Source organism: Trachemys scripta, chromosome 4, assembly GCF_013100865.1.
Source record: "Trachemys scripta elegans isolate TJP31775 chromosome 4, CAS_Tse_1.0, whole genome shotgun sequence".
In the NCBI taxonomy this organism is placed as follows: Eukaryota; Metazoa; Chordata; order Testudines; family Emydidae; genus Trachemys; species Trachemys scripta.
The window spans coordinates 24,874,036-24,897,299 of record NC_048301.1 but is presented as its reverse complement, the minus strand read 5'-3'; the positions used below and the strand labels follow the sequence as shown (position 1 = coordinate 24,897,299).

Below are 23,264 nucleotides of genomic sequence, written 5' to 3'. Positions count from 1 at the left end.
TGGCATTCTTACAAAAGTGACATTTCCTTTCAATAGATATCATCCCAAAAAGCTCCCATCCAGTTCAGATACTATTTCCTTTAAAAGCCGATTTTATGAATGGCTAACACAGAGCAGAGGACCAATGGGGAAAGTGGGGCTCTCAAGGAAAGCAAGAGAGGAAGTGACAAGAATTAGCAACATTTCTGAGAAGGATGTTGCTGTAGATCTAAAAGCCACTTCCAGTTTATCTCTACAAATACCCAACATCCAACCCACAGTTTGCTGAGGTGCCGTCCTGGAGTTGCCATTCCATCTGCCCTTCTGCTAGAATAAAGTGGCATTAATAAAACCCAAACAAACCCCCCAAACCAAGAGCTCACTGTTATTCAATGCAGGGATTTACCTACAGTCCTGGAGCATTAAAGTGAAGCACTTCATGTTCTGCAGGGGATTAACTATAGCATTTGTATATTCAGGAATTAAAAAGTTTTTTTTAAAACCTTGTTTTTTGACGGGGTGGGGTTATGTAGGGGCAAATTTGGGGCTAGCTCTTTAAATCTGTTCATGGTTTGGGTGGGGAAAGAAAGAAAATCCACACTGAACAGTTTCTGGTCTTCCTGCCCAGCATCACCTTTGTAAAAATTCAGTCACCAAAATAATACATTCATATTTTCCATAAATAAAGTCGTATCACATTTCTGCACCATTGTGCCATTCCAGTGGTTTTGAAACACACCGTCACCAACATATTCAAAAATTTTGCAGAGTTTTGCTTCCTCTGCAATTCTCGTGCACGGAAAAGGCCCCACTGATATTCTGACTTGCAATATGGATTTCAAAGAGAATACTCCACAGGGGTCCCTGCTCTGGGAAACACTGCACTGTCAAGCAGAAAATCCTCCAAAACACGTGACTCTCAGCTTGAGCAATGTTTTAACAGCAATACAAAGCTCACTTTTCATCCGCAGTGTGTACCCAAGTCATTTTTCTTATTAGATCATTCTGCCTGGAATAAAAGGTAGTAGAGCAGCAGTAGCAAGCAGCCACACCTCAGCCAGAGCAAAGTTCTGGCATACATGCTCAGTTTACAATATGTGGCAACCTCCGTATACAATGTGGTTGCTAGGCCAAACATGTTAGCGGGTGCCAAAAATCACATGTAATCACCCCTACTGGATTCAAACAAGAGGATTCCAATTCTGACATCAGATTATGGTCACTCAATTTCTATGACTTTAAATACCCTAAAACATATAAATTAAGGCAAAAGGACCAACCTATGCTTTTAATTGACCATATAATTCTCAGGGACATCCAGGGGACCTCTGCTTACAAATCAAGATCAGTACACAGGGCTGAAAACTGAAACCTCCTAGCCAGGTAAAGACAGTTGCATAACTGTCAATCAGCCCTAATAGGATAAGCCACTCTCTCCCAGGAAATGAGTGGGGCAGGTGGTGTCTGTATCCTTTAAGACAGCTCAGCCCTAGGTTTCTTCTGTGCAAATGCATCAAATTAAATGTTCAGGTATTTGACATTTGGCTCCTGCCCATTCAGAATTTATCAGAGCTTCAATTAACTTTTTCTTATGACTGAATTTCTCTGTGGGTTTCAAACAAGGCTCACACACAGAACAGATGCTACAAAACATTAGGACCAAAATAACACTATATAAAATACTACAAATAAAGAGTTATTACATTGCACATTTCACGAACAATTGCTTTCTCCTTTTCACTCAGGTCTTCTTCATAGTTATCTTGCATTTGCCTGTCCAAATTTTCATGGACTTCAAGGACCTACAAACAAACAGATTGCCAAAGTATTATACTTCTCAAAGATCAATTACATCTTCTGCAAGAACACTAGCTAGTATTTAAAATGACGTGGCCTGCCACATCCCCAATCCTATAAACTGCTGCTCCCACAAAGAGATGCATTCCCTTCAATGGGTGCAGCACTCAAGCCATGGACTATCAGGGACAGGAGCAGAGCTTTAGCACTAGTCTATGCCCACTTTACCTATGTTGGTTTGAAACCGGTATAGTTAAAGCAGCATGAATGCAGTTCTACCAGGTAAAGATGCTCATATCAATATAGCTTAGTCCCGTGAACGTACATGAATAAACTATACTGGTATAAGCCTCTGTTATACCTGCATCCATATTAAGGGTTGTACTGCTGTAACTATACCTATAAACAAATCACACCCCTAACTAAAGAAGTTAAATTGGTACAAAAAAAACCTTTGGGCAGGAGTGGACTAGGCCTTCCAATGTAAACTCCTTAAGGCAGGGACTGTCTCCTCCCACAGGGGGGAGGGATAGCTCAGTGGTTTGAGCATTGGCCTGCTAAACCCAGGATTGTGAGCCCAATCCTTAAGGGGGCCACTTAGGGATCTGGGGCAAAATCAATACTTGGTCCTGCTAGCGAAGGCAGGGGGCTGGACTCGATGATCCTGGTCCCTTCCAGTTCTAGGAGATAGGACATCTCCATTAATTTTTTTTTTTTTTCGTGAATGTAATCAATTTAATTTTCTCTCGTAACAGGCAGTTGGGCCGTGATACTTATGCAGTTACTCCCACGTGTAAACGTTTGCAGGACTGGGGGCCTTAGCCATTCATTTTCTCCTACTGTGCCGGTGGGTCTTTTACACAGCAACAAGGGAGAGAAAGATCAAACAGGAAAATGTGATTGTAAAAGCACAAAAATTGGCAGGGGGCTCAGGGAGAAGTGGAATATCTGAAGTTACTTGTAACTCATTTTCTTGACTCACTGCCTCCTGTCCAGTTGACAATGTCTTGTTAAAATCGCATTATTTTTATGTATAAAAACCTGATTTTAGATAATGCTTAGAGGTTGCTAAAAAGAGTTTTTCCTTTTATCTGATGTCCAGACAGTAGGGTTCATGGTATTAAAGCCACCTGCCTTTACAGGTGGAGACACACAAAAATAGCACCAATATATTAAAAACCTTCTAAAACATTTTTAAAATAGCTTTTTCTGTCAAATCTGTTGCATGAATAAAAGCACAGCATGGTAGGACACTAAATAGTCATTTTACTGACATGTGTTTGGGATGACCTACATAACTCATTCATGGCTTTGTTACTCACGCATAACGTGGTCACCTCAGACTCCTGGAAATACCATTTTTAAACCACTCACCATGTTGCCTCTTTTTTATGCTAAAGGAATACACATACAACACATACACCCTTACAGGAGGTATATTTGTGTGTGCACAAGTGTAAGCATGCAAATGAACTACAGGATTAGATTCATTACAAGGATGGATTTCACTCTTGAAGCATCCAGCACTGACCACTGCTAGAAACAGGATACTAGCCTAGATTATTCATTGGTTTGTTCAAGCACAGAAATCCTGCTGTATGCTAAATGTTTCAGTTATAAAACTAGGTCATTCTCTTAGGGCCCTTAACCTACTTTTTAAAATGTACCAACCACTAGTTTAACCAATATATCTGGGACCAGTGGAATTTGTGCACAAACATTAACTTTACCTAGATTCACCTTTTTAATGGAGCACGTGAAAGACATACCAGCCCTGACAAATAAAATGTCTATTTTTCTATTAAAAAGGAAGGAATTGATTAATTATAGATCCAGCTGGACTCGCACTTTGAACAAGCTTGTTTGGAATCAGTACGCCTCTGACTCTCAGCTGTGAAAGCAACACAACCTGTACAATCAAATCCCAGTGCAGACCACCAGAAATATCTTGCTATAAAGCAAACTCTGGCTGTATCCACAAGGTAAATGTCCAGGGCAACTTTGGGGTAGATTAATTAAAACTTCCATATCTGATTCTATCAGTCAGCAATCTTTCAGATACATGAGTCTCAAAGGGAGAATAGTTACTATATTTTCTATTACTTCCATTTAAATTTAAATTACATTCCCCCCTAGCAGAGCTGGATTGATGAACAGTGGGCAGGTAAGGAGGTCAAAGGTGCATGTTAAATTCATTTATCACATGGTTCTGTAACATATAATATGGCACATGCATTTCACCTCAATGAATGGAGCTACACTGATTTACACCAGCTGTGGATCTGACCCCAAAGAAGCTTACAAATAAACCTGCACACAACCACCGGACTAAATCCTCAGCTGCTATAAATCAGTGCACATTATCTAGAAATCTGACCCATGGTGTTTGTACACCTCTCTCTCTCTCTCTCTCTCACACACACACAATAATTTCATCCACAGATGAAATGCAGGTATAGTTTAGGGTGGAGCCTGGCAACTGTCCCCAAGGAATCCATTTTGAAGAACTTGGAGGAGAGGAAGGTGATCAGGAACAGTCAATATAGATTCACCATCTGCAAGTCATGCCTGACCAACCTGATTTCCTTCTATGATGAGATAACTGGCTTTGTGGATATGAGGAAAGCAGTGGGTGTGATATACCTTGACTTTAGCAAAGCTTTTAATATTGTCTCCCACAGTATTCTTGCCAGCAAGTTAAAGAAGTATGGATTGGATGAATGGACTATAAGGTGGATAGAAAGCTGGCTAGATCGTCGGGCTCAACAGGTAGTAATCAATAGCTTGATGTCTAGCTGGCAGCCGGTATCAAGCAGAGTTCCCCAAGGGTTGGTCTGGGACCAGTTTTGTTCAACATCTTCATTAATGATCTGGATGATGGGATGGATTGCACCCTCAGCAAATTCACGGATTACACTAAACTCGGGGGAGAGGTAGATATGCTGGAGGGTAGGGATAGGGTCCAGAGTGACCTAGACAAATTGGAGGTTTGGGCCAAAAGAAATCTGATGAGGTTCAACAAGGACAAGTGCGGAGTCCTGCACTTAGGACGGACGAATCCCATGCGCTGCTACAGGCTGGGGACCGACTGGCTAAGTGGCAATTCTGCAGAAGAGGACCTAGGGATTACAGTAGACGAGAAGCTGGATATGAGTCAACATTAGTGTGATTATTCCCCTCTATTCGGCACTGGTGAGGCCACATCTGGAGTACTGCATCCAGTTTTGGGCCCCCCACTACAGAAAGGATGTGGTCAAATTGGAGAGAGTCCAGCAGAGGGCAATTAAAATGATTAGGGGGCTGGGGCACATGACTTATGAGGAGAGGCTGAGGGAACTGGGCTTATTTAGTCTGCAGAAGAGAAGAGTGAGGGGGGGATTTGATAGCAGCCTTCTACTACCTGAAGGTGGGGTTCCCAAGAGGATGGAGCTAGGCTGTTCTCAGTGGTGGCAGATGACAGAACAAGGAGCAATAGTCTCAAGTTGCAGTGAGGGAGGTCTAGGTTGGATATTAGGAAAAACTATTTCACTAGGAGGGTGGTGAAGCACTGGAATGGGTTACCTAGGGAGGTGATGGAACTTCCATCCTTAGAGGTTTTTTAAGGCCTGGCTTGACAAAGCCCTGGCTGGGACGATTTAGTTGGGGTTGGTCTTGCTTTGAGCAGGGGGTTGGATTAGATGACCTCCTGAGGTCTCTTCCAACCCTAATCTTCTATGGTTCTATGATCTGTCAACAGCACAGAGCCATTTAGGTCAGGAAACAAAGAATGTCACCTTATCCAGAAACTACAGGAGAAATACATATAGGCAGAATGGGATTGTAGTGTGAGTGGTCATGTCTCCCTCTGTTGGTGGTACCAGCAACTACACAGCCTGCTCAAATGTTAAAGGCCTTTTAGTTTTTTAGTGCTGGAGGCCCTGGTCCTGATCCCCACAGACAGCTATGTGATCTGTGTGTATGTAGCCATGGTTCATTATACAATGACACCACCAGACTGCAATTTCTATGGATCTTAGATACTCAGGACAAGGGGAAACATGTACCACACCAGCCTAGTACATGTCAAGTGAATTTCTCCTTGTAGAGGCTGGCCCTTGTGACTTTACCACTTGCTACCAAGTCAAAGTTCTCCTTTACCTCAAGTGGTAGGGTCCTAGTTTCGACCCCCAGAGACAAATCAGGTGTCTACGTGTGTATGAAGCCACGGTTTGTTACAGAATTACATAAAATGCTCCCTACTCTTATGAGAACTGCCACAGGATTTTCAATGACCAAAAGTGTATAAGACCTTTGGTATGTATCTCATTCTGAAGTGGCACCCAATGCTTCCTAAAGCCACCTTGGGGCAGTGGTTCAGTCAGAACGGAGAAACTCAAAAGGTAACCAGCTTGTAGTATTGTGACTTTTCCTTGCAGGTCTCCCAACCATAAGCTGGCCACACTTGAACTTGCTTAGCTGGTTGACAAGGTAACTGCTTGACGTGGCATGACTGCTGGTCAGTAATAATCTGGCTGAATAGTTCTCTTCCATCTCTGATTACTATGATTCCATCATTAGAGAAAATGCCAGATGATGTTTCTACAGTTGTTGTATGCAGGAGCAATGCGACATATGGGTTGAATGCAGACCTACCTTCATAGCATGCACCACAGCCTCCGGTTTCTGACCCACAGGGACATATCCTGCCACAGGAGAGGAAGCAAGATCAGGAGTCATACGAGCTGGGCCCTGTTGAAACAATAAGTAAAAAACACACTTTTTAAGTATTTTTAACTGAGTTCTTTAAATGAGAGGAAGAAAATACCTAGGAAAATCAAAACTGTATCAATACTACCTCAAATCTAACTCTCCACCAGCCTCAGGCAAAGACAAAGGCTTTATCTGCACACAACTTAACTAAAAGCAGTTCTTAAACTGAATTTAATTAAACCAGTGCAAACCCCTATGTGGACACACACCAGCTGACTCTTTTGTAGCTTAATTCAGATAAGCCAAGTGTCAATGAAATTAAGGGTTTCCCCATGGGGACTTGTACCAGTTTAGCTAAACCAGTTCAAGAAACAATTTTAGTTTAATTGGTAAAACTTCTGTGCATTAGACAAAGCCAAAAGAGTTCTCCAACCTTTCCATAGAAAAAACATTGCAAACATGATAACTTTCAGGCACCGCCTAGCTTCTACTAAGAAGTTATAGAGCATCTGGCATGAAAATAATAGTTGGCATCAGTTTTTATTGGTTTATTGGCAACATTTTCAAATGGGCATCATGTACCCATCTTCAGCTATAAGAAGGATTGGATGGTAACCTAAAAATAAACAGGTGTCCAAACTTGATGTTGGTGGGGATTATTTCCAAAACACGCTCTCTACTTCTACTGTGTTTAGGATTCCACGGGGAAAGATATAAAAATTGCTATTTTCCTAAGAATTCAAGTATGCAAACAGCTTGATAAGCACTTTTGATATAGGCTTTCCTTTCCAAGGTCTCTCTCTTGACTAACACAAGATACAATATCCTTATTCAGTGAGATGCTCTCCTCCTGTCCGTCTTATTTGTGCATTTGCACTGTAATGCTCGGAGAAACCAACAATGAATCCATTGACAAACTCATATTTAGTCTTTGCATCCCATAGGAAACACAAAGAACGATTATACTGTTGGACGGAGAAAATAAATTAGGATGACAGAGTGATGTGTAACACCATCACAGGAATGCTTTGCCCATACAATGCATGTGGGTCTTCATTACCATCTTTTCTAAGATTAAAAAACCAGTGTCTGTTCCCATCATCTTTTATACCAAGCAGAGGCCAGGGGGTTGTTCTTATTGCTCCTGCATTTCAGCTGTGAGGCCCAGCTTGCCATGTTTTACTTTTTCAAGTGTTTTGTTTTTATTTTAAAAAATGTTCATATACATGTGATAAAGGAACTGGATTTGGCCCAGTTTGTTAGGCTCTGAATCACCAGGGATTCTTTCATATTTAGACCACTGATCTGAATTTAACCAAGGTATTGGTCTTCCCCAATGGTTGTTCTGAGGCCTTTGTGAAATGAGTTGTTGGCCCACACCTCACTTTTTATTGGACAGGTGAATGCATCAGAGAAACCAGCATTAGAATTAGCAGCTTTGTGGGAAATCTCAAGAGAGAATTAATAGGTTGCAAGAGTATGGAGATGAGGCTACCATTGCATTCTGCATTGGATCCCTCCAGCGTGAGGATAAGGGAAAAATTCATTTCTCCCACCGGGGTTGTGAATGTCGTATAGATAAACAGAGAACTTTCATCTTCAAGGCTGTCAAGCCAACTCTTTTCACAATAAGTAATAAAGGGGGGGAAATGTAAGTGACTGATCCACTTAATCCAGAGCTGCCAACAAAGAATATTCTGTCGGGATCTTGAATGGAGATCTGCTAAATGCTCTTGGAAGCCTGCAGAATCAGTCTTCAATAAAGGTCAAATGCATCAATATATGTATCATTCTCCCAACCTCTGGCTTCAAAAATACCACTGTTTTCTTCTTAATACAATTTAGATCTTAATCTCATGACAACTAAAAGCAGAAGAATTGGGACTCTGTGGCCATAAATCCCTCCCAACGCTCCCCTTGGCTAGAACACAGTAAACACTGTGCAAGATATTAACATACAACCCTGCTGATCATTACAAGAGGAATCTTCATGATCACCCTGGAAATATAAACAAGGCTTTCTAACTACAATCCAGTAGATTAAAGGTCTCCCACAAGAGGCAGCAAAATGGACACACCTTTCCACAATAATATCTTTCTCTCTTCCTACGTTAGGCATTGATAGTTCTACCACCTTGAGCTATGATTGTAACCACTCTTAAAACTAATATGGGAGACGAGCATGAGGGAAACATGAGCCATAAAGAACAGAGAGAAATGGTTTCCAAAATATTTGATCAGGTCCAATGGCTTATTGCACTCACATGAAAAAAAAAAAACACTATTATTTTTTCTACAACACCCTCAGTTGCATTTGATTTAAAGACAAATTGTATATTTTGGATCATTTCAAAAATATACACACATTGGGCCAGATTCTCTGCTGGTGTTAACGGCAGTGGAGTTGTACCCATTTATGCCAGCAGATAATTTGTCCTTAAAAAAACAATGTTAAATGATGGAGCTGTAACAAAGAAAAGGGACCCGCTTCTGCCTAAACATAGCCTCACTCTGGGATGGCTTCCTTTCCAAGACAAATATGATCACTGATTCTCAGGTTAGGCTTGGTGTTAATAATTATTATTTGTATGGCAGTGTCAGTGGGGAAACCCCTTTACAGATGAAATCCTCAACCCAAAGAGCTCATAAACTAAGTGAAGAATGTACAAATGCAGGAAAGAGGAAAGCAGGACACTAAAAGCAGTGTGAATGAGTAGCAAAGAGTTTCACAAAGCGAGTCTTCAGGATGGGTTTTGAGGAGGAGAATATGTAAATATGGAGACCTGGGATGGATGTGGTGTATTGAAAATGGTGTTAAATATTACGCGCTATCAAGTGTAAGGGGTTTCCTGGTCCTACTTGCAAGCTAGGGAGCCCTGTAGAGAAGCATGTGATCTGAATCAGTCTGCAAAGAGCCAGACTAGAGTAAGGTGAGGTGATTTGTGCATTGCTGCCTTCAGAAGCAGCCTGCTTTGCCTCTCTCTCTCTTTGGTACTTGTGGTCAGGGTTCTGGATTTGAAGAAATAAAGTAGTGTTATGTTGCAACCCTCCAGAATAAGCGATTTTTATGTTTGTATCTAACTTCTCTGTTTGTGTGCTGTGAACATAACATTGAAAAGGGAGTTTCGGGCACAGGAGGCAGCACTGAAGAAGGCACAAAGGTGAGAGTGAAGGGAAAACACAAAAGGGGCATCAGTTTGACAGAGTGAAGTCATCAAGGAGAAAAGTCAGAGGAGACAAGAATGGAGAGGGGGATGGAGAGCTGGTTGTGTAAGTTCCTGAAGGTGAGGAGAAGCATGAATTTCATAGGAAGCGAGAGGGGGAAAGCAGGTGCAGGGATGTGAAAAACAGCTAGATTTAGTCAGAGTGAGGAGTTTTGGGAGGAAGGATGATGTGGTTAGGAATCTAACTTGGGACTCGGGACACCAGGGTTCAATTCCTCTCCCTACCACAGATTTCTGGTGTAACCTTGGGCAAGTCACTTAGTCTCTCTGTGCCATAGTTCCCCAACTGTTAAATGGGGATAATAGCACTGGCCTACCTCACAGGGGTGTTGTGAGGATAAATACATTTAAAAATAATGAGGTGCAGACACTATGGTAATGGGGGCCATATAAGTACTTACTTAGAACCACAGTGGCTTTCTGGGCTGGAGTGAGTGCCAAGGAAGCCCAAGAAGAGGTGGCTGTAGTAATCAGGGTAAGAGGTGACCAGAGTCTTGGCAGGAGGAATGACCAGATCTGGGGGATGTTGTAGAGGAAAAACTGGCAAGATTTACTGACAGCAACAATCCGGGGGGGGGGGGGGAGGGAAGTGGAAGGAGTCCGAGACAATCCCAAGATTGCTGCCCCGCTCTGCAGGAAGGATTGTGGAATTGTCAACAGCAGGAGAGCAGGGAAGAAGGGGCCAAGAAGGAAAGATGAGGAGCTGCATGTCATCCAGCGGCAAGATGAGATACTGAGGAGAGAGAGAGAGAGAGAGACTGGATGGAGGGCAAAAGGTCAGGAGTATGGAGGGAAAACTCAGGCCATCAGCACAGAGGAGGTAGTAGAAGTCTTGTGACTGGAGGAGATTAGCCATATTGTTTGGAGGGCTGTTATAGCCTGAACCCTGCTATTTCTGCAGCTCCCATCTCTGCAGTAATCTAAGCTCATACTGCTCTTGTTTCTCTCTTATGCCCCTTTCCTTTATTTCCTCCTTACCTTTTTATAACCAGGGTCACACCATTGAAGCAGCCCATTGCCCCCCAGCCACAAACAGGTTAATCTATTTATCGCTTTAACAAGCAGACACAGTCTACACAGACAAGGAATGCTACATTCTGCGCTGTGAGGCTCGTATCAGTCTGAATTTCTTCTCCTCTGTTGGTTCTCTTGGATATGCACACTGCATTAGTCAGAGGTCTTGCTGATTTAGTCACTTGCTAGATTTTCATATCAGTCTGTAACCAAAGCTGGAGACATTCCCCACCCTGTCATGGGACCTGTGGGCTGTTTTCAGAGGTTAATAAAGAATAGTTCACAAAACAAACAGGATGTGACTATTTTTATATTTAAACTGATGAAAAATACACCCTTTCTGCCTCATCTCTCTACTGAGCACAGAACAAGTGAATAAGAGCCTAAGTCATTACTAGATGCTAAGCTTCTCATTCTCGTTGGTCCAGGTGGGCTTTAATGGTGTTACTCCTGATTTACATCTATATAAATGAGAGCAGAATCTGGCCCATTAAGTTCTATGGTACAGTAGGCAAGTCTATGTGCCAATTTAGCAGGACAATAATTGCACATTTCTGTTGCATCAGTGGCTTCAAGTTGTTGATTTTGTGAACACATTATATAATAGCCGTAGGGTCGCTTCTACCATTCCTTCCCAGAATCCAAGTGTCAACATCACCCATGTGGAGAAAGGGGTACTAAATGAGGACTGGTTAGAAATGTACATTTTCTGGGGTCCCGCAGTGCAGGGGCAAGTTGCCAGTTCTCTTATTTAGGATTATTTTATCAGAATGTTTAGGATTAATTAAACTCTCAAAATGTTAAAAACCAGGAAGGCAGGGGAAAATGGAGTATAGATTTTTTTATATAAATTCTGGCAGTCAAAAGCTACAGAAGAATTGTGATGAGCAACTTTTCCAACATTTCTCATCGGATTTGAAAAAGACAGGAGATCTCGTTCTTCTTAGTTCATTACTCTGAGTGTGAATGCTATATCCATTTAACAGCCCCTTCACCTGCCCACCCCAAGCCACTATTTCAGTTCCAAGATGTCTAGTCCTGAACTGCCGGGAATTGTGCTACTGGCTCCCGAACAGATCAGCTAGCTTTCAGAATCAGAATGATTTTGCTTGACTGGACAGTCATGGTCCACAGAGATCCCAGGAGCTGAGAACTCTTTAGACGGTTAATAATGAAATGGAGCTTGTGGCCACATTTCAAAGCTTCTGAATGTCACATCTTTTTATTGCTTTCTATTACTACTGATCATTGATTTAAAAAACAAGCAGAATTTTGCACTTAACCCCAGATTAAAAAAAAGCCCAAACAGTCAAATAGCTCAAACAGCAGTAAAACAAGAATAATTGTGATCACATGTGATGCTATGAAGTGTTGATTGCCATGTGACTGATCAAAGAAAACTACAAGTGAAATAGGCAGGTATCCCCATACAACTCACATAAAACAAAAGTGGATACATTTCTGTTCGTCATTGATTTTGTTTGTGACTTGATTTGCTTTGCTCTGTTTGGATTTATTTCTAGGTGTTTCTATGGCACCCTAGTATCTGGGAGTTTCATATACATTCGTGAATTTATCCTAGAAGGTAGGGAAACAATATTACCCCTACTTTAAGGATTAGGAACTGAGGCACATTGAGATGCAGTGACTTGCCCAAGTTCACACAGGAATTCTGTGGCAGAGTCAGAAACTGAACCCAGAACACTGGAGTCCGAGCCTAGTGCCTTGATGCAAATCTCAATCTTCTCTGTTGTGCATGTTTCTTCTATTTTGCATGAGAAGAGGGATTAATAATGAGCTGGCTGCCTTTTTGTTGCATGCTCTATATATGGTTAAAAATCCTAGAGACTTAATAGGAATCAAAACCTGCAGGAAATATTTTTCCAACACTGCACCATCACACATTATACAACTTAACCTTTTCCTCTTTCCCTTTCTCTGAGGTACATTTGCTACTATGGAAACAATCATTGGTATATGTGGAGCTTGGCTACATTCACAAGTGCAATGTAAAGTCAGTTGATAAAGGGGCTTATGAAAAGTGCGTGTATATGACGGTGATCACGGCCACATGCAGGGTTACATACATAATTGAAGACTCACTCAGTGAGATCTGATTTGCATACATGTGCAATCACTCATTTTGCAAGTGCAAATGGATGTGCCTGCAAATACTGCTGGAGAATCAGGGAAGCTCACTAAAAGTTTGGCCCCGAAACACAAACACCCCAGAAGATTGTGTTGTCTCAGCGCTAGCAACTAAATTAAATTTGCATTTACCAGATTATACAGCAATTAATGAAACTTTGCAAACACATGCCATAAACACAAGGCACAAAGGTAAAATAACCCAATAAACTACTACCACCACCACTTTCTTAGCTTCAATTGATTCATTCAGAAATGGAAAGTGAAATTTCACAGTTCAGCTTTAACACATCATCAACCACCCACCGAGTGGCAACGCCAAGAGATCTTGCTGAAAATGTTCCTCTCCTTTGTCTTACCTACCTTGCTAGGGAAAAAAAGAGGCCCATTTTGGGAGCATATCAAACCAGAAGCTGTGCTAGATGCAGAAAAGCCACCTTGCTGAAGTGAAAACCCTGCTCAGTAGAGCTCAGGCAGGATCCAAAACGACGAGAGATGGGGGACATCTATTTGAGCTCATGTCCATTTTTTTCTGCTTTATTAGGCTGCTCACAAGATTTAGTCCTTACATTGATATACAAAAGGCCTAGAGACAGACTCCTTGAGGATCAGAAATAAGGTTGCTATCGTTGGTCTCAAAAATTCTCTGGGTCCTTCAATATAAATATCATCGTTAGCACCTACTTGATGAAGCTGTGGAAGCTGTCAATTCGGAGCTGGGACTCGCACATGCCTTTCTGTGCTATGCGAGCACAGAAGGGTTAAGCTTGGAACGAAGAGCCAGCGCAGTGTGTATTCCAAGCATGACATGACTCTAAGCTGACATTTCCCCCTCCCTTCGAAGCCCCTTTCTCTCTTACTGTATATAGTCATCCCTGGAGCACACTCCTGCCTCTGCTATGGCGTGCATATAAAGAAGGACCAATTCCTCTCGTGATAGCATCACCTGGAGACACCCAGATTAAGTGTCTCCTAGGAGGGGAGACTGGTCAACAACCAACTACAGGTGCTTTTTTTGACCAACTTTAGCCCATTCTTTTTTTGCCATCCTTGCTGTTCGATGCATCAGTCCCCAATCCCATTATCTCCTCCCCTTTCTCTGAGTAGAGCATCCAGGAATATGCCAGTTTATTTGGAATTGTTCTGAATAGTTATCTTCCCGGTTTGTCTATTCACCAGCGTGGCCTTTGACCCACAGTAATGGTTGGGTTGTCATGGCCTGGAGTCTCCCGGAATCGGCATCCATCTCCCGGTGACTATTGAAAGCAATCCAGGAGATTTTAATAGGATATTTTAAGAAAATGACATTATGTCATTTTAGGGGGGGGGAAAAAATCACCTGAAATAGCTTTAGTCAAAAGTTGGCCATCCTTAGTAATGGTGGCACTTCATTAGCATGTGCCCACCATTCAGACGTATTGCAGGATTTATTTATTTTTAAATAAAAAATCCACATCTCCTGCACATTTAGATGGCTGCACTTTCATACTAACCTAAGTCATGTTATGCTCTTTTCCAGCTGTGCAAAGCATCATGCCTGCCACAGGATACAAACACGAGAACACGGATCCCACAGAGGGAAGTATGGGCAGATGCTATGGAAAGAGAGTTTACATCTTGAATAGAAGACTATTACTGTATGCCGCTAATCTCTTCACTGCTGTTACTGAAGGAAGTGAGCCACTGGTCCTTGGTATTAGCAAGTGAAAACAAGATGCATCTTCCATCTCAGATTCAGAGGGACTTTATTCCAGATGCTAATCTCCTTCAGCATTATTTAATTTGCCTCCCATTAATCATACTGAGCAGCTGGCCACGTAAACATTGAAATCCATGAATTAACCATTGGGTCTGTCCAGGAGCCAGGCAGAGCCCATCTACATAGCTCAGACCCAGACTAGTCAGATAAACCGTATCTTCAGGGCAGTTTAGTGAAATCTACTTAAGCAACAAAAAGGGCTTATATATCCCGTTTGATTAATAAAAACCAGTTTAACTGCTTCATTGCCATACAGTCCTAAGTATCCCGTCTATCCAATGGAAGAGGATCCCTCTCCCTGCAGCCATGTCCCACACTGCTCCCTCTCACATGTCTGAATCGGTGTGCCAAGGACAAGGGAGCTCTGATGGGACCGCACAGAGGAGGGTGAGGGAAAGCATGGACATCCTTTTGCAACTAGTTCTCCCATAGAATAGCAATGTTTGGTATCTACCTAACTGAACAGCATTAATGCCGCACAGAGTTCCACTCTCCTGGAACGCCGCAAAGCACTCAACTCACTGGTCCAACTTCTCCTCTTGGTTACAACAATATAAACCCAAGTAACTCCACTGTGGTTTGGATTTAGACTGGTATAACAGACCTGAGTTCAATCTACACTGTCTAAAAAACAGGACACCGCCTTAGAATCTCACAGGACCAAAGAGGCACCATGGTCTTTCAAAAATCTTACAAACTGGTATTAGCATGCTAAATTCAGAGCTGTTTCAGTCAAACAACTAAGCAATATAGCTTGCAAAAAAAATTCTGAATACTATTGGCAGCAACATTATACCATTTTTCCATGGACAGAGTTAAATCAGTGCAAATGTGATTTGTTACAAAATAATCATGCAATCAATAAAATTATACATTAATAATTATGCAATGTCTCATTTGGTCTTTGGAGCATCCAGAGCTACCAAGCGTATTCCTCAAGTGGAAGATGGGGGAAATGTAAATATGTGGACCGCTCCAAATAATGAATAAGGAGCCGTGGACCTAAGGTTTTCATGGGGCTGGTAACCTCATCAGACAAAAACAAACTTACTACAGAAATGAACACTAGGAGCCATATCTGTGTGCAGCAGGCTCAAACAAGTGATCGACTTCATGCGACGAATATGACAGACGTTGGTCAAAACTGTAAAGAAAGCCCATGTGCTGAGAAGTCTCTTGCTCAAGACCAGATCAATAAGGAAAACAGATTTTGGAATGTGAGAACAATGTAAGAAGCTATTAAAGCTGCCCAAGTAATTAAAGAAATGGATAGATTCCCTCTTGATGTCCGTGGAATCAGGGAGTGTAAATGGACAGTTTCAAACAAATTACACTATATAGAGAAACAAATAAGATCATTGCCATTCCAGGACTGTGGATGGTAGACTGAAGCTGGCATAGCAATCCTAATGTTGAATGAGGCAGGGCAGGAATCAGGCGATGAAAGAATTATTAAAGCTTGGTTTCAGACTAGATTCTTCAGACTAATAGTCATACAATGCTATGCACCAACCAACAAAAAAGCCAGATGAAGAAAAAAAAATGCTTTTTATGATTTGTTACAGGATGTGATAGCCCAACACATAATATCGTTGTGACTAGAGGTGGTTTTAAATGAAAAAGTTGGAAATAACAATGATGGGTTAGATTAAGTTATGGGCAAGTGTGACAGGGGTTTGGAAATCAATCAGAATAGTGAATGATCAATAGAAATTGGCAGTGTGAACAACCTAGTGATAGGTGGAACAATATTTCCTCATAAAGAAATCCATGAAGTGACATGGAACTCCCCAGATGGTGCTACCAAGAACCAGACAGATCACTTCTGCATTTCAAGAACCTTGCACAGCTCTTTGGCAGATGTTCGTGCATAGGGGAGCAAATGTGGGCAGTGACCATAGCTGTTGTATCGTGAACTTGAAGATCAAGTTAAAGAGGATGCTGAAGATAAAAGAAGACCGTGCATAAACAGCACACAATTAAAACACCTAAAGACAAAAAGTGCTTTTCAGCTTGAATTGAAGAACAGAGTCAGTGTTCTAACAGAATTAACCAAAGAGAACCAAGACATTGATACTCTGTGGGAAAACGTCAAAGGGTGCTATCTAGAAAATGCAAAGGTTGTTTAAATAACAACGAAATCTAAAAGGGAAGAATGGATTAGCAATGCTACTTGGGCAGCAGTGAAAAAGAGAAGTATAATGCAAAAACTCATGAATGCTAAGACATGTGAAGAGACAAGCAATTGGCAAGAAGAATACAGAGTTCTACATAGAGAGATGAAACGGAGGAATGCTACAAGAGATAAAAGGGCATAGACTGATGAAAATGTCAAGAGGCTTAAGATGCTAGCCAAAGAGGTGACCTTACAACCTTATGTAAGACAATCAAAGAGCTAACAGGAACTTTAGCACCACTACAGGCCCTATTAAAAGGTGCAGATGGAAAGACTGTTAGTACAGAAGAGAAAAAAGGGAAAGATGGGTGGTACATTTTTAGGTTGTTTTAAATAGACCAAGCCCAAGTGACCTACTAGAAATATGTGATGAAGACCTAGCACTAGAGCTTCATATTGATTAAGGAGATATTGCAATGGAAGAAGTTAGAAAAGCCATCAGTAAACTGAAAAAATGGGAAAGCAGCTGGAGAAATGGTTAGAGCAAGTGATGAAACAGCCTGCCAAAACCCACATGGAAAGTCTGGATAGAATATGGAATGACTAAAAGAACCTAACCCAGTGGAAGAGCGCCCTTATAGTAAAATTGCGAAAGAAGGGTGACCTTACCAACTACAATAACTGGAGAGGAAGCACATTACTCTTAGTGCCTGTGAAAATCATGTACATCATCATCCTGGAACATATCAAGAAACAAATAGATCTATAACTTAGACAGAAACAAGCAGGTTTTAGACCACTCAGATCATGTGCAGACTATACTGGCATTATAGAACAAAGTGTGAGGTGGCAAGCATTTCTTGTGATAAATTTTGTAGATTTCCAGAAGGTTTTTGACACTGTACCCAGAGACGGTCTTTAGAGAATTAGGGCATATTATGGAATACCAACTAAATAATTAGAATAATCAAGGATCTATAGGTTAATGCCAATGATAAAACACAATTGAATGACCTCATTTTTGCTGATGACGTGTCCTGCTTAGTTCAACACATCACTTAATGGAAGAAAAGACCCAACTTTTGGCAGACACAGCAAAACAAGGTGGTTTGTTTATCAACAGAAGGAAGACAAAATATATGGCTATCAGTGTCCCAAAAATAACCATTATAGAGGACGAAGAAACACTTGAAGTCATTCATTTTACCAATCTAGGGAGTGAGATGTACAATGATGGTGATAGATGTCAAGCAACGAATATCAAAAGCAGCAAAAAACTGTTATAACCTTGAAAAGATTTGGAAAAGTAGCATGATTTGGAACAGGCAAAAATATAAATTTTTAACATGGGCATCATGTCTGTCCTCCTTTATGGACCAGAGTCATGGAAATCTACAACAGAAATTGATAAGAAGATCAGCTCATTCCCAAATAAATGCCTGCAAAAGATATTCAGAGTCCATTGGAAAGAATTTCTTGCAACATCAGAAATTCTAAGTAGCGCAAACCAACCTAAAGCTCAGATTGGTCCCACAGAGTTCATCACTAAAAAGGAGCAGGTGGTGGCCAAGGTACGGGGACTCGTGCCATCCTAGGGCAGGTGGCTTCTCTGGCACGTGTCAGGGTGGGCTGTCAGGTGCAGTGGTCTACCACAGTGTGCCCCTGCAGCTGGGCAGCAGCAGGGCCACCTACAGAACTACCCCAAATTATGTTACCCCCTGGGTCACTTCCTATCAATCTGGAGCTCCTTAGTTTGGGGCATGGTCAGACTCTTCTCAATCTCTGAGTGTCCAGTTCAGTTAATCAGTCTCAGGGTTTTCAAATCCCAAAGAGCGGGGAGAACCCAAGTCCTGTGCTAGTACAGCTAGTTGCCACTCCCTACACAGCGCTCCACAACAGCGTTGCTTCCTGGCGTCACATGCAGTTAATTCCCCCTTCTCCTGGGCTACCAATGCCCTTTGAAATGTTCCTCCACTGGAAATATGCCTTGCACCTATTGAGGGTGAGCCTCCCTAGCCCAGTTGCTCTACTCCCTACCCTGGTTCAGCATGGGGCCTGTACACCACATCACACAGTATCCTTCCAGGTATCAAAGTTAGGCTGACTTGTCTATAATTCCATGGGTACCCTGAGTTCCCCTTTTTAAAGATAGGTACTATGTTTGCCCTTCTCCAGTCTTCTGGGACTTCCCCTGTCCTCAGGAGCTCTCAAAGATAATTGTTAATGGTTCCAAGATTCAACTAGCTTCAGCTAGTTTCCTAATTACCTTAGGATGAATTTCATCAGACCCTGCAGCCTTGAATACATCTAACTTATCTAAATATTCTCTAACCTGTTATTTTCCTATTTGGGCTTGCATTCCTTCCCTCGTGTGGTTAATATTACTTGTGTTGAGTATCTGGTCACCATTACCTTTTTCAGTAAAGACTGAAACAAAATAGCCATTGAACACCTCAGCTTCTTGATGTCCACAGTTATTAGCTCTCCTTCCCCACTAAGTAGAGGACCTACACTTTCCTTCATCTTTCTCTTGCTTCTTATGTATTTAAAGAACCTCTTCTTAATGCCTTTTACATCCCTTGCTAGGTGTAACTCTTTTTGTGCCTTAGCCTTTCTGATTTTGTCCCTACATTATTGTGCTATTCTTTTGTACTCCTCATTAGCAATTTGTCCACATTTCCACATTTTTGTAGGATTCCTTTTTGATTTTCAGGTCATTAAATATTTCCTGATGGAGTCATATTTGCCTCGTACTAGTCTTCCTATCTTTCCTTCGCATTTTGCAGTTGTACCTTTAATATTGTCTCCTTGAGAAGTTGCTAGTTCTCCAAAAATCCTTTTTCCCTTAGATTTTCTTCCCATGGGAACTTACCAGCCAGTTCTCGGAGTTTGTTAAAATCTGCTTTTTTTAAGTCCATTGTTCTCATTTGGCTGCCCTCACTCCTTCCTTTTCCTTAGAATCATGACAACTAACATTTCATGATCACTTTCATCCGAATTGCTTTCCACCTTCAGATTCACTACTAATTCCTTCCTGTTAGTCAGAATCAAGTATAAAACAACTGTCTCCCTGGTTACATTCTCCATTTCCTGGAACAAAAAGTTGTCCACAATACGCTCCAAGAAGTTACTGGAAATTTTGTTTTTTGCCATATTATTTTTCCAAACAGATGTCTGGGTAGTTATAGTCCCCCATTACTATTACTGCAGAATATACATGTATACACACACAGATACACCAACACATTTTATTTTATTGCCAAATTGCTAGAAAAGCTCAAAATAATTACAGTGATTTAGGAATTTTATTCTAATTCTGAAAGAACCTCTACAAACTGATATATTTTCCTAATATTTTATACTTTCCCAGATTCAACACAATCAAAATTACAGAAAGGGGGTGTGACGGGGTATACCAGACCCTCTGAGACCCCCTTCTGGAGGCCGCATGGCCCTGCCACACCCCACCCCAATAAAGGGCAGTGGAGAGGGTCCTCTAAGCTGCCTCAAGTGGCTGTGTCCCACAACCAATCAGGGTCCAGAAGCCTAGTATAAGAAGAGCTTCAGGGCCAGCAGGAGTTCAATTCCTTGCTGGAGCTGTAGAAGTGTGGCTGGCTGATGGAGCTACAGAACCCTGGACAGGGCAGCACTGCCAGAAGTCGGGGAGAGCGAGAAGGAGCCTTGAGCTGGTTGCTGGGACTCCATTAAGAGAAGGCCCTGAGGTAAGGGTGAAGATGGTGCGAGGCCACAGGGAAGTGCCCTAGCCACTGAGGCACTCCAGAGAGGAAACTGAACTATAGTGGCCCAGCTGGAGAGCTGTAGCCAGGAAGCCCAAGAGGGTGAAGACATTTTTTAGGGAGGGAGCCCTGGGGCACTGCTCTATCCCAGAGCAGGGACAATCTGAGAGAAAGAGTGCAGGCACACACACTTGGCCATGGGGTGCTCATGAGAGGTGAGTGTACCCCATTACAGAGGGATGAGTCCTTTTTATTACTGTAGCATTTGCTCTGAATAGCAAGATGATACCTCTGAGAAGGCTGTAAAAAACATAGCAAACCCCAATGACTGGCCCCTCTAAATTGGGGTTTGAAGTTGCTGGAGTAAAGACACCTGAATTTGTAGGAATGTGAGTCTAGACTGGTATTAAGTTACCTCTTCTTCTTTTCTTAGGTATTCATTTGTAAAAAGCAATATGAAAGAGGCCTGGATGCTTGAGTGCTGTGCACTCATGCTACAGAGCTCTGAAGCAGTGTTCTCTTATTTAAAAGGTGAGAACTGCATCCAGAATCTTATATTCAAGGCTCAGAAACAGCCAATACATGCTCTGTATGCCGTACCGGCACTTTTCTAAAACTACTTTCTTGGTCTCCAGGATCTCAGCTTTCATTTTAATAAAAAGCAAGCCTAGCTGTTATGGCTGCAAAGAAAACCTTAACAAAATGGGAACTAAACGAACCTGAAACAGAGATGAGTCTGCAAAAGGCATAGAACAAGAGCTCTGAGGGGTGTGGACTGCCCCATTCATCTCAGTGAGGTGTGAACTCAGATGCCCAGTGATTATAATTTCAATGTAATATTGTTAATTCTTTTGTCCCCAGGTAAGAAAGGAAAGGGAAGGTCACAATCTGGTCGCAAAAATGAGTGAGGTCTCATCTTGGTGCCATAGTGGTTGGCATCCTGGAGAGCACCACTTACTCTTCCCCTCCTTGCCCCACCCTCTGCAAGGAGCCCAACGGCGCACAGAGACCATGCATAGTCATTCTGAATAGCTGCACAATCTGCTGAGAGTAGGCACAGCTTCTTTGATGAGCAGAGCTTGGAAAAGCACCACCACTTCTCTCCTGCCTCCAGCTTACAATTAGAAGATTTCCCAGTGTTGCCAACTCTTGCGTTTTTATTACTAGTATCAGAAAAAATTGTGTTTTTCTTAAAACCCCAGCTGCTGGACTCATGTGGATGTGAGAATCTCCACTTACTTTAAAAAAAAAAAAAAGGATGTTTCTAGCCTTATGGTTCTGAAGAAAAACTTGAAAACCTGACCCAAGTGTGGTCTAAAGGTTCAAAGCCATACATTGGGGGTTGATAGTTATAAGCATGGGCCTCTCTTGTAGTGGCGTATTAGTTTTACAGGGCCCTTTCTCAATCTCCCCAAAGAGACAACACCAAAAAGTAGCTTCCTGCTTCCACCAATTTAAATAGGATCCTTAAAGTTTCCTATTCGCCAATCCCAACAATACACTGGCACTTTGCCTGCTATAATTTGTCAGCCCAGCAGAGATAGTCCACCCATGTTAAGCATTATTGTCACAGATTGGGTTTTATTTACAGGAATAAACTATTATGCTGACCCATTACAAGAGCTATTTAGCATACTTCAAAATCTCTAGACTGAGAACCTTCTCCCTGCTCTGGCCCCTTTACTCTGGATAAAAGGGCCAGGGTGGTGTAAAGTTACTCCAAAGCCCTGGGTTCTGCCAATGGAGGATTCCATTGTGGAAGAAGGCCATTGAGGACGTACCTGGAGTGGAGCTTTAGGTGGGAGGGTTGTGTTGGGGTGGGGCCATAGCATGCAGTGCTGCAGAGATTCTGGGAAGTGCTGCATCCCTAGGGGAGTTGCAGGAGGCTGCTGTAACTTAGACAGACCCCCAGAGCTGTGTAAACTAGGACAGTGCTGAGGAGCAAAAGCCATCTTAGCTCTCCATCCCTTTGGGTTGTGAGTTCTGTGCAGCACCTCGCCCCTAGAGTTTATCTTTAGCTTTGGTACAAACACCTGACTCAGTGAAAGCTCATACACCAAAAACCTGCAAGTGAGATTTCACACCGTTAGAAACTGAATTGCTTAAATGCCATGATATCTTCTGCCCCATCCCTAAGAGGCAAACGTTTGTTCAGCAGAGTATTAAAGGAACACAACGATTAGGCATATTTATACTATCAATTTAAAAAAAAGACAGACATGAGGAGTTACCACGTATGGGCAACTCAAATTACATCTCACAATCCTAATTCATTATTAGATTAATTCTGGAGAAGACATCTGACCATAACAGATGAACTCTTGAGCAATCCCTTAACAAATGAAATAGCATTCCAAAAATTAAATAATAATGCCTTGCACTTATGTAACATAGTCCGTCAAAAGCTCCTTAAGCAAAGAATTAAGCCTTAAAAACACCTCCATGGAGTTGGTAATTATTTCTCCTCTTTTATAGCTGAGGAAATGGAGGCACAGAGAGGTGAAATAACTTGCACAAATTCACACAGGAGAGAGCGTCTGGAAGAGAACCCAGATTTCCTGACTCCCAGACCTGTGCCTCAGCCACCTTATTATACAGCAAGCCAGTACCTGGAGTAGTTATTATTTATTCTTTTTAAACTGATTTATATATATATATATTTTAAAATCCCCATCCCAGCCTCCCTATGCAGGAATAGACAGAATATATAATAGAAAATCCATAAAAAACTTAACGGTGTCCATAAAAAAATCTAGGAGACTCCCCAGACTCCTGCCTCCCAAACTCCAACTCTCATAGAA

At 41.9% G+C, this 23,264-nt stretch overlaps 1 protein-coding gene across 2 annotated transcripts in view; it reads right to left on the bottom strand.

The window, feature by feature from the left end:
• Nucleotides 1–23,264, bottom strand: part of CCDC85C (coiled-coil domain containing 85C) — a 150,703-nt gene that overhangs the window by 3,803 nt on the left and 123,636 nt on the right. For both annotated transcript variants that reach the window (XM_034767997.1, XM_034767998.1), the window contains 2 exons: nucleotides 6,409–6,504; nucleotides 1,683–1,781 (listed from right to left, as the gene is read on the bottom strand). In XM_034767997.1, coding sequence (XP_034623888.1) covers nucleotides 1,683–1,781; nucleotides 6,409–6,504 — 195 coding nt within the window. The remainder of the gene's footprint in view (nucleotides 1–1,682; nucleotides 1,782–6,408; nucleotides 6,505–23,264) is intronic.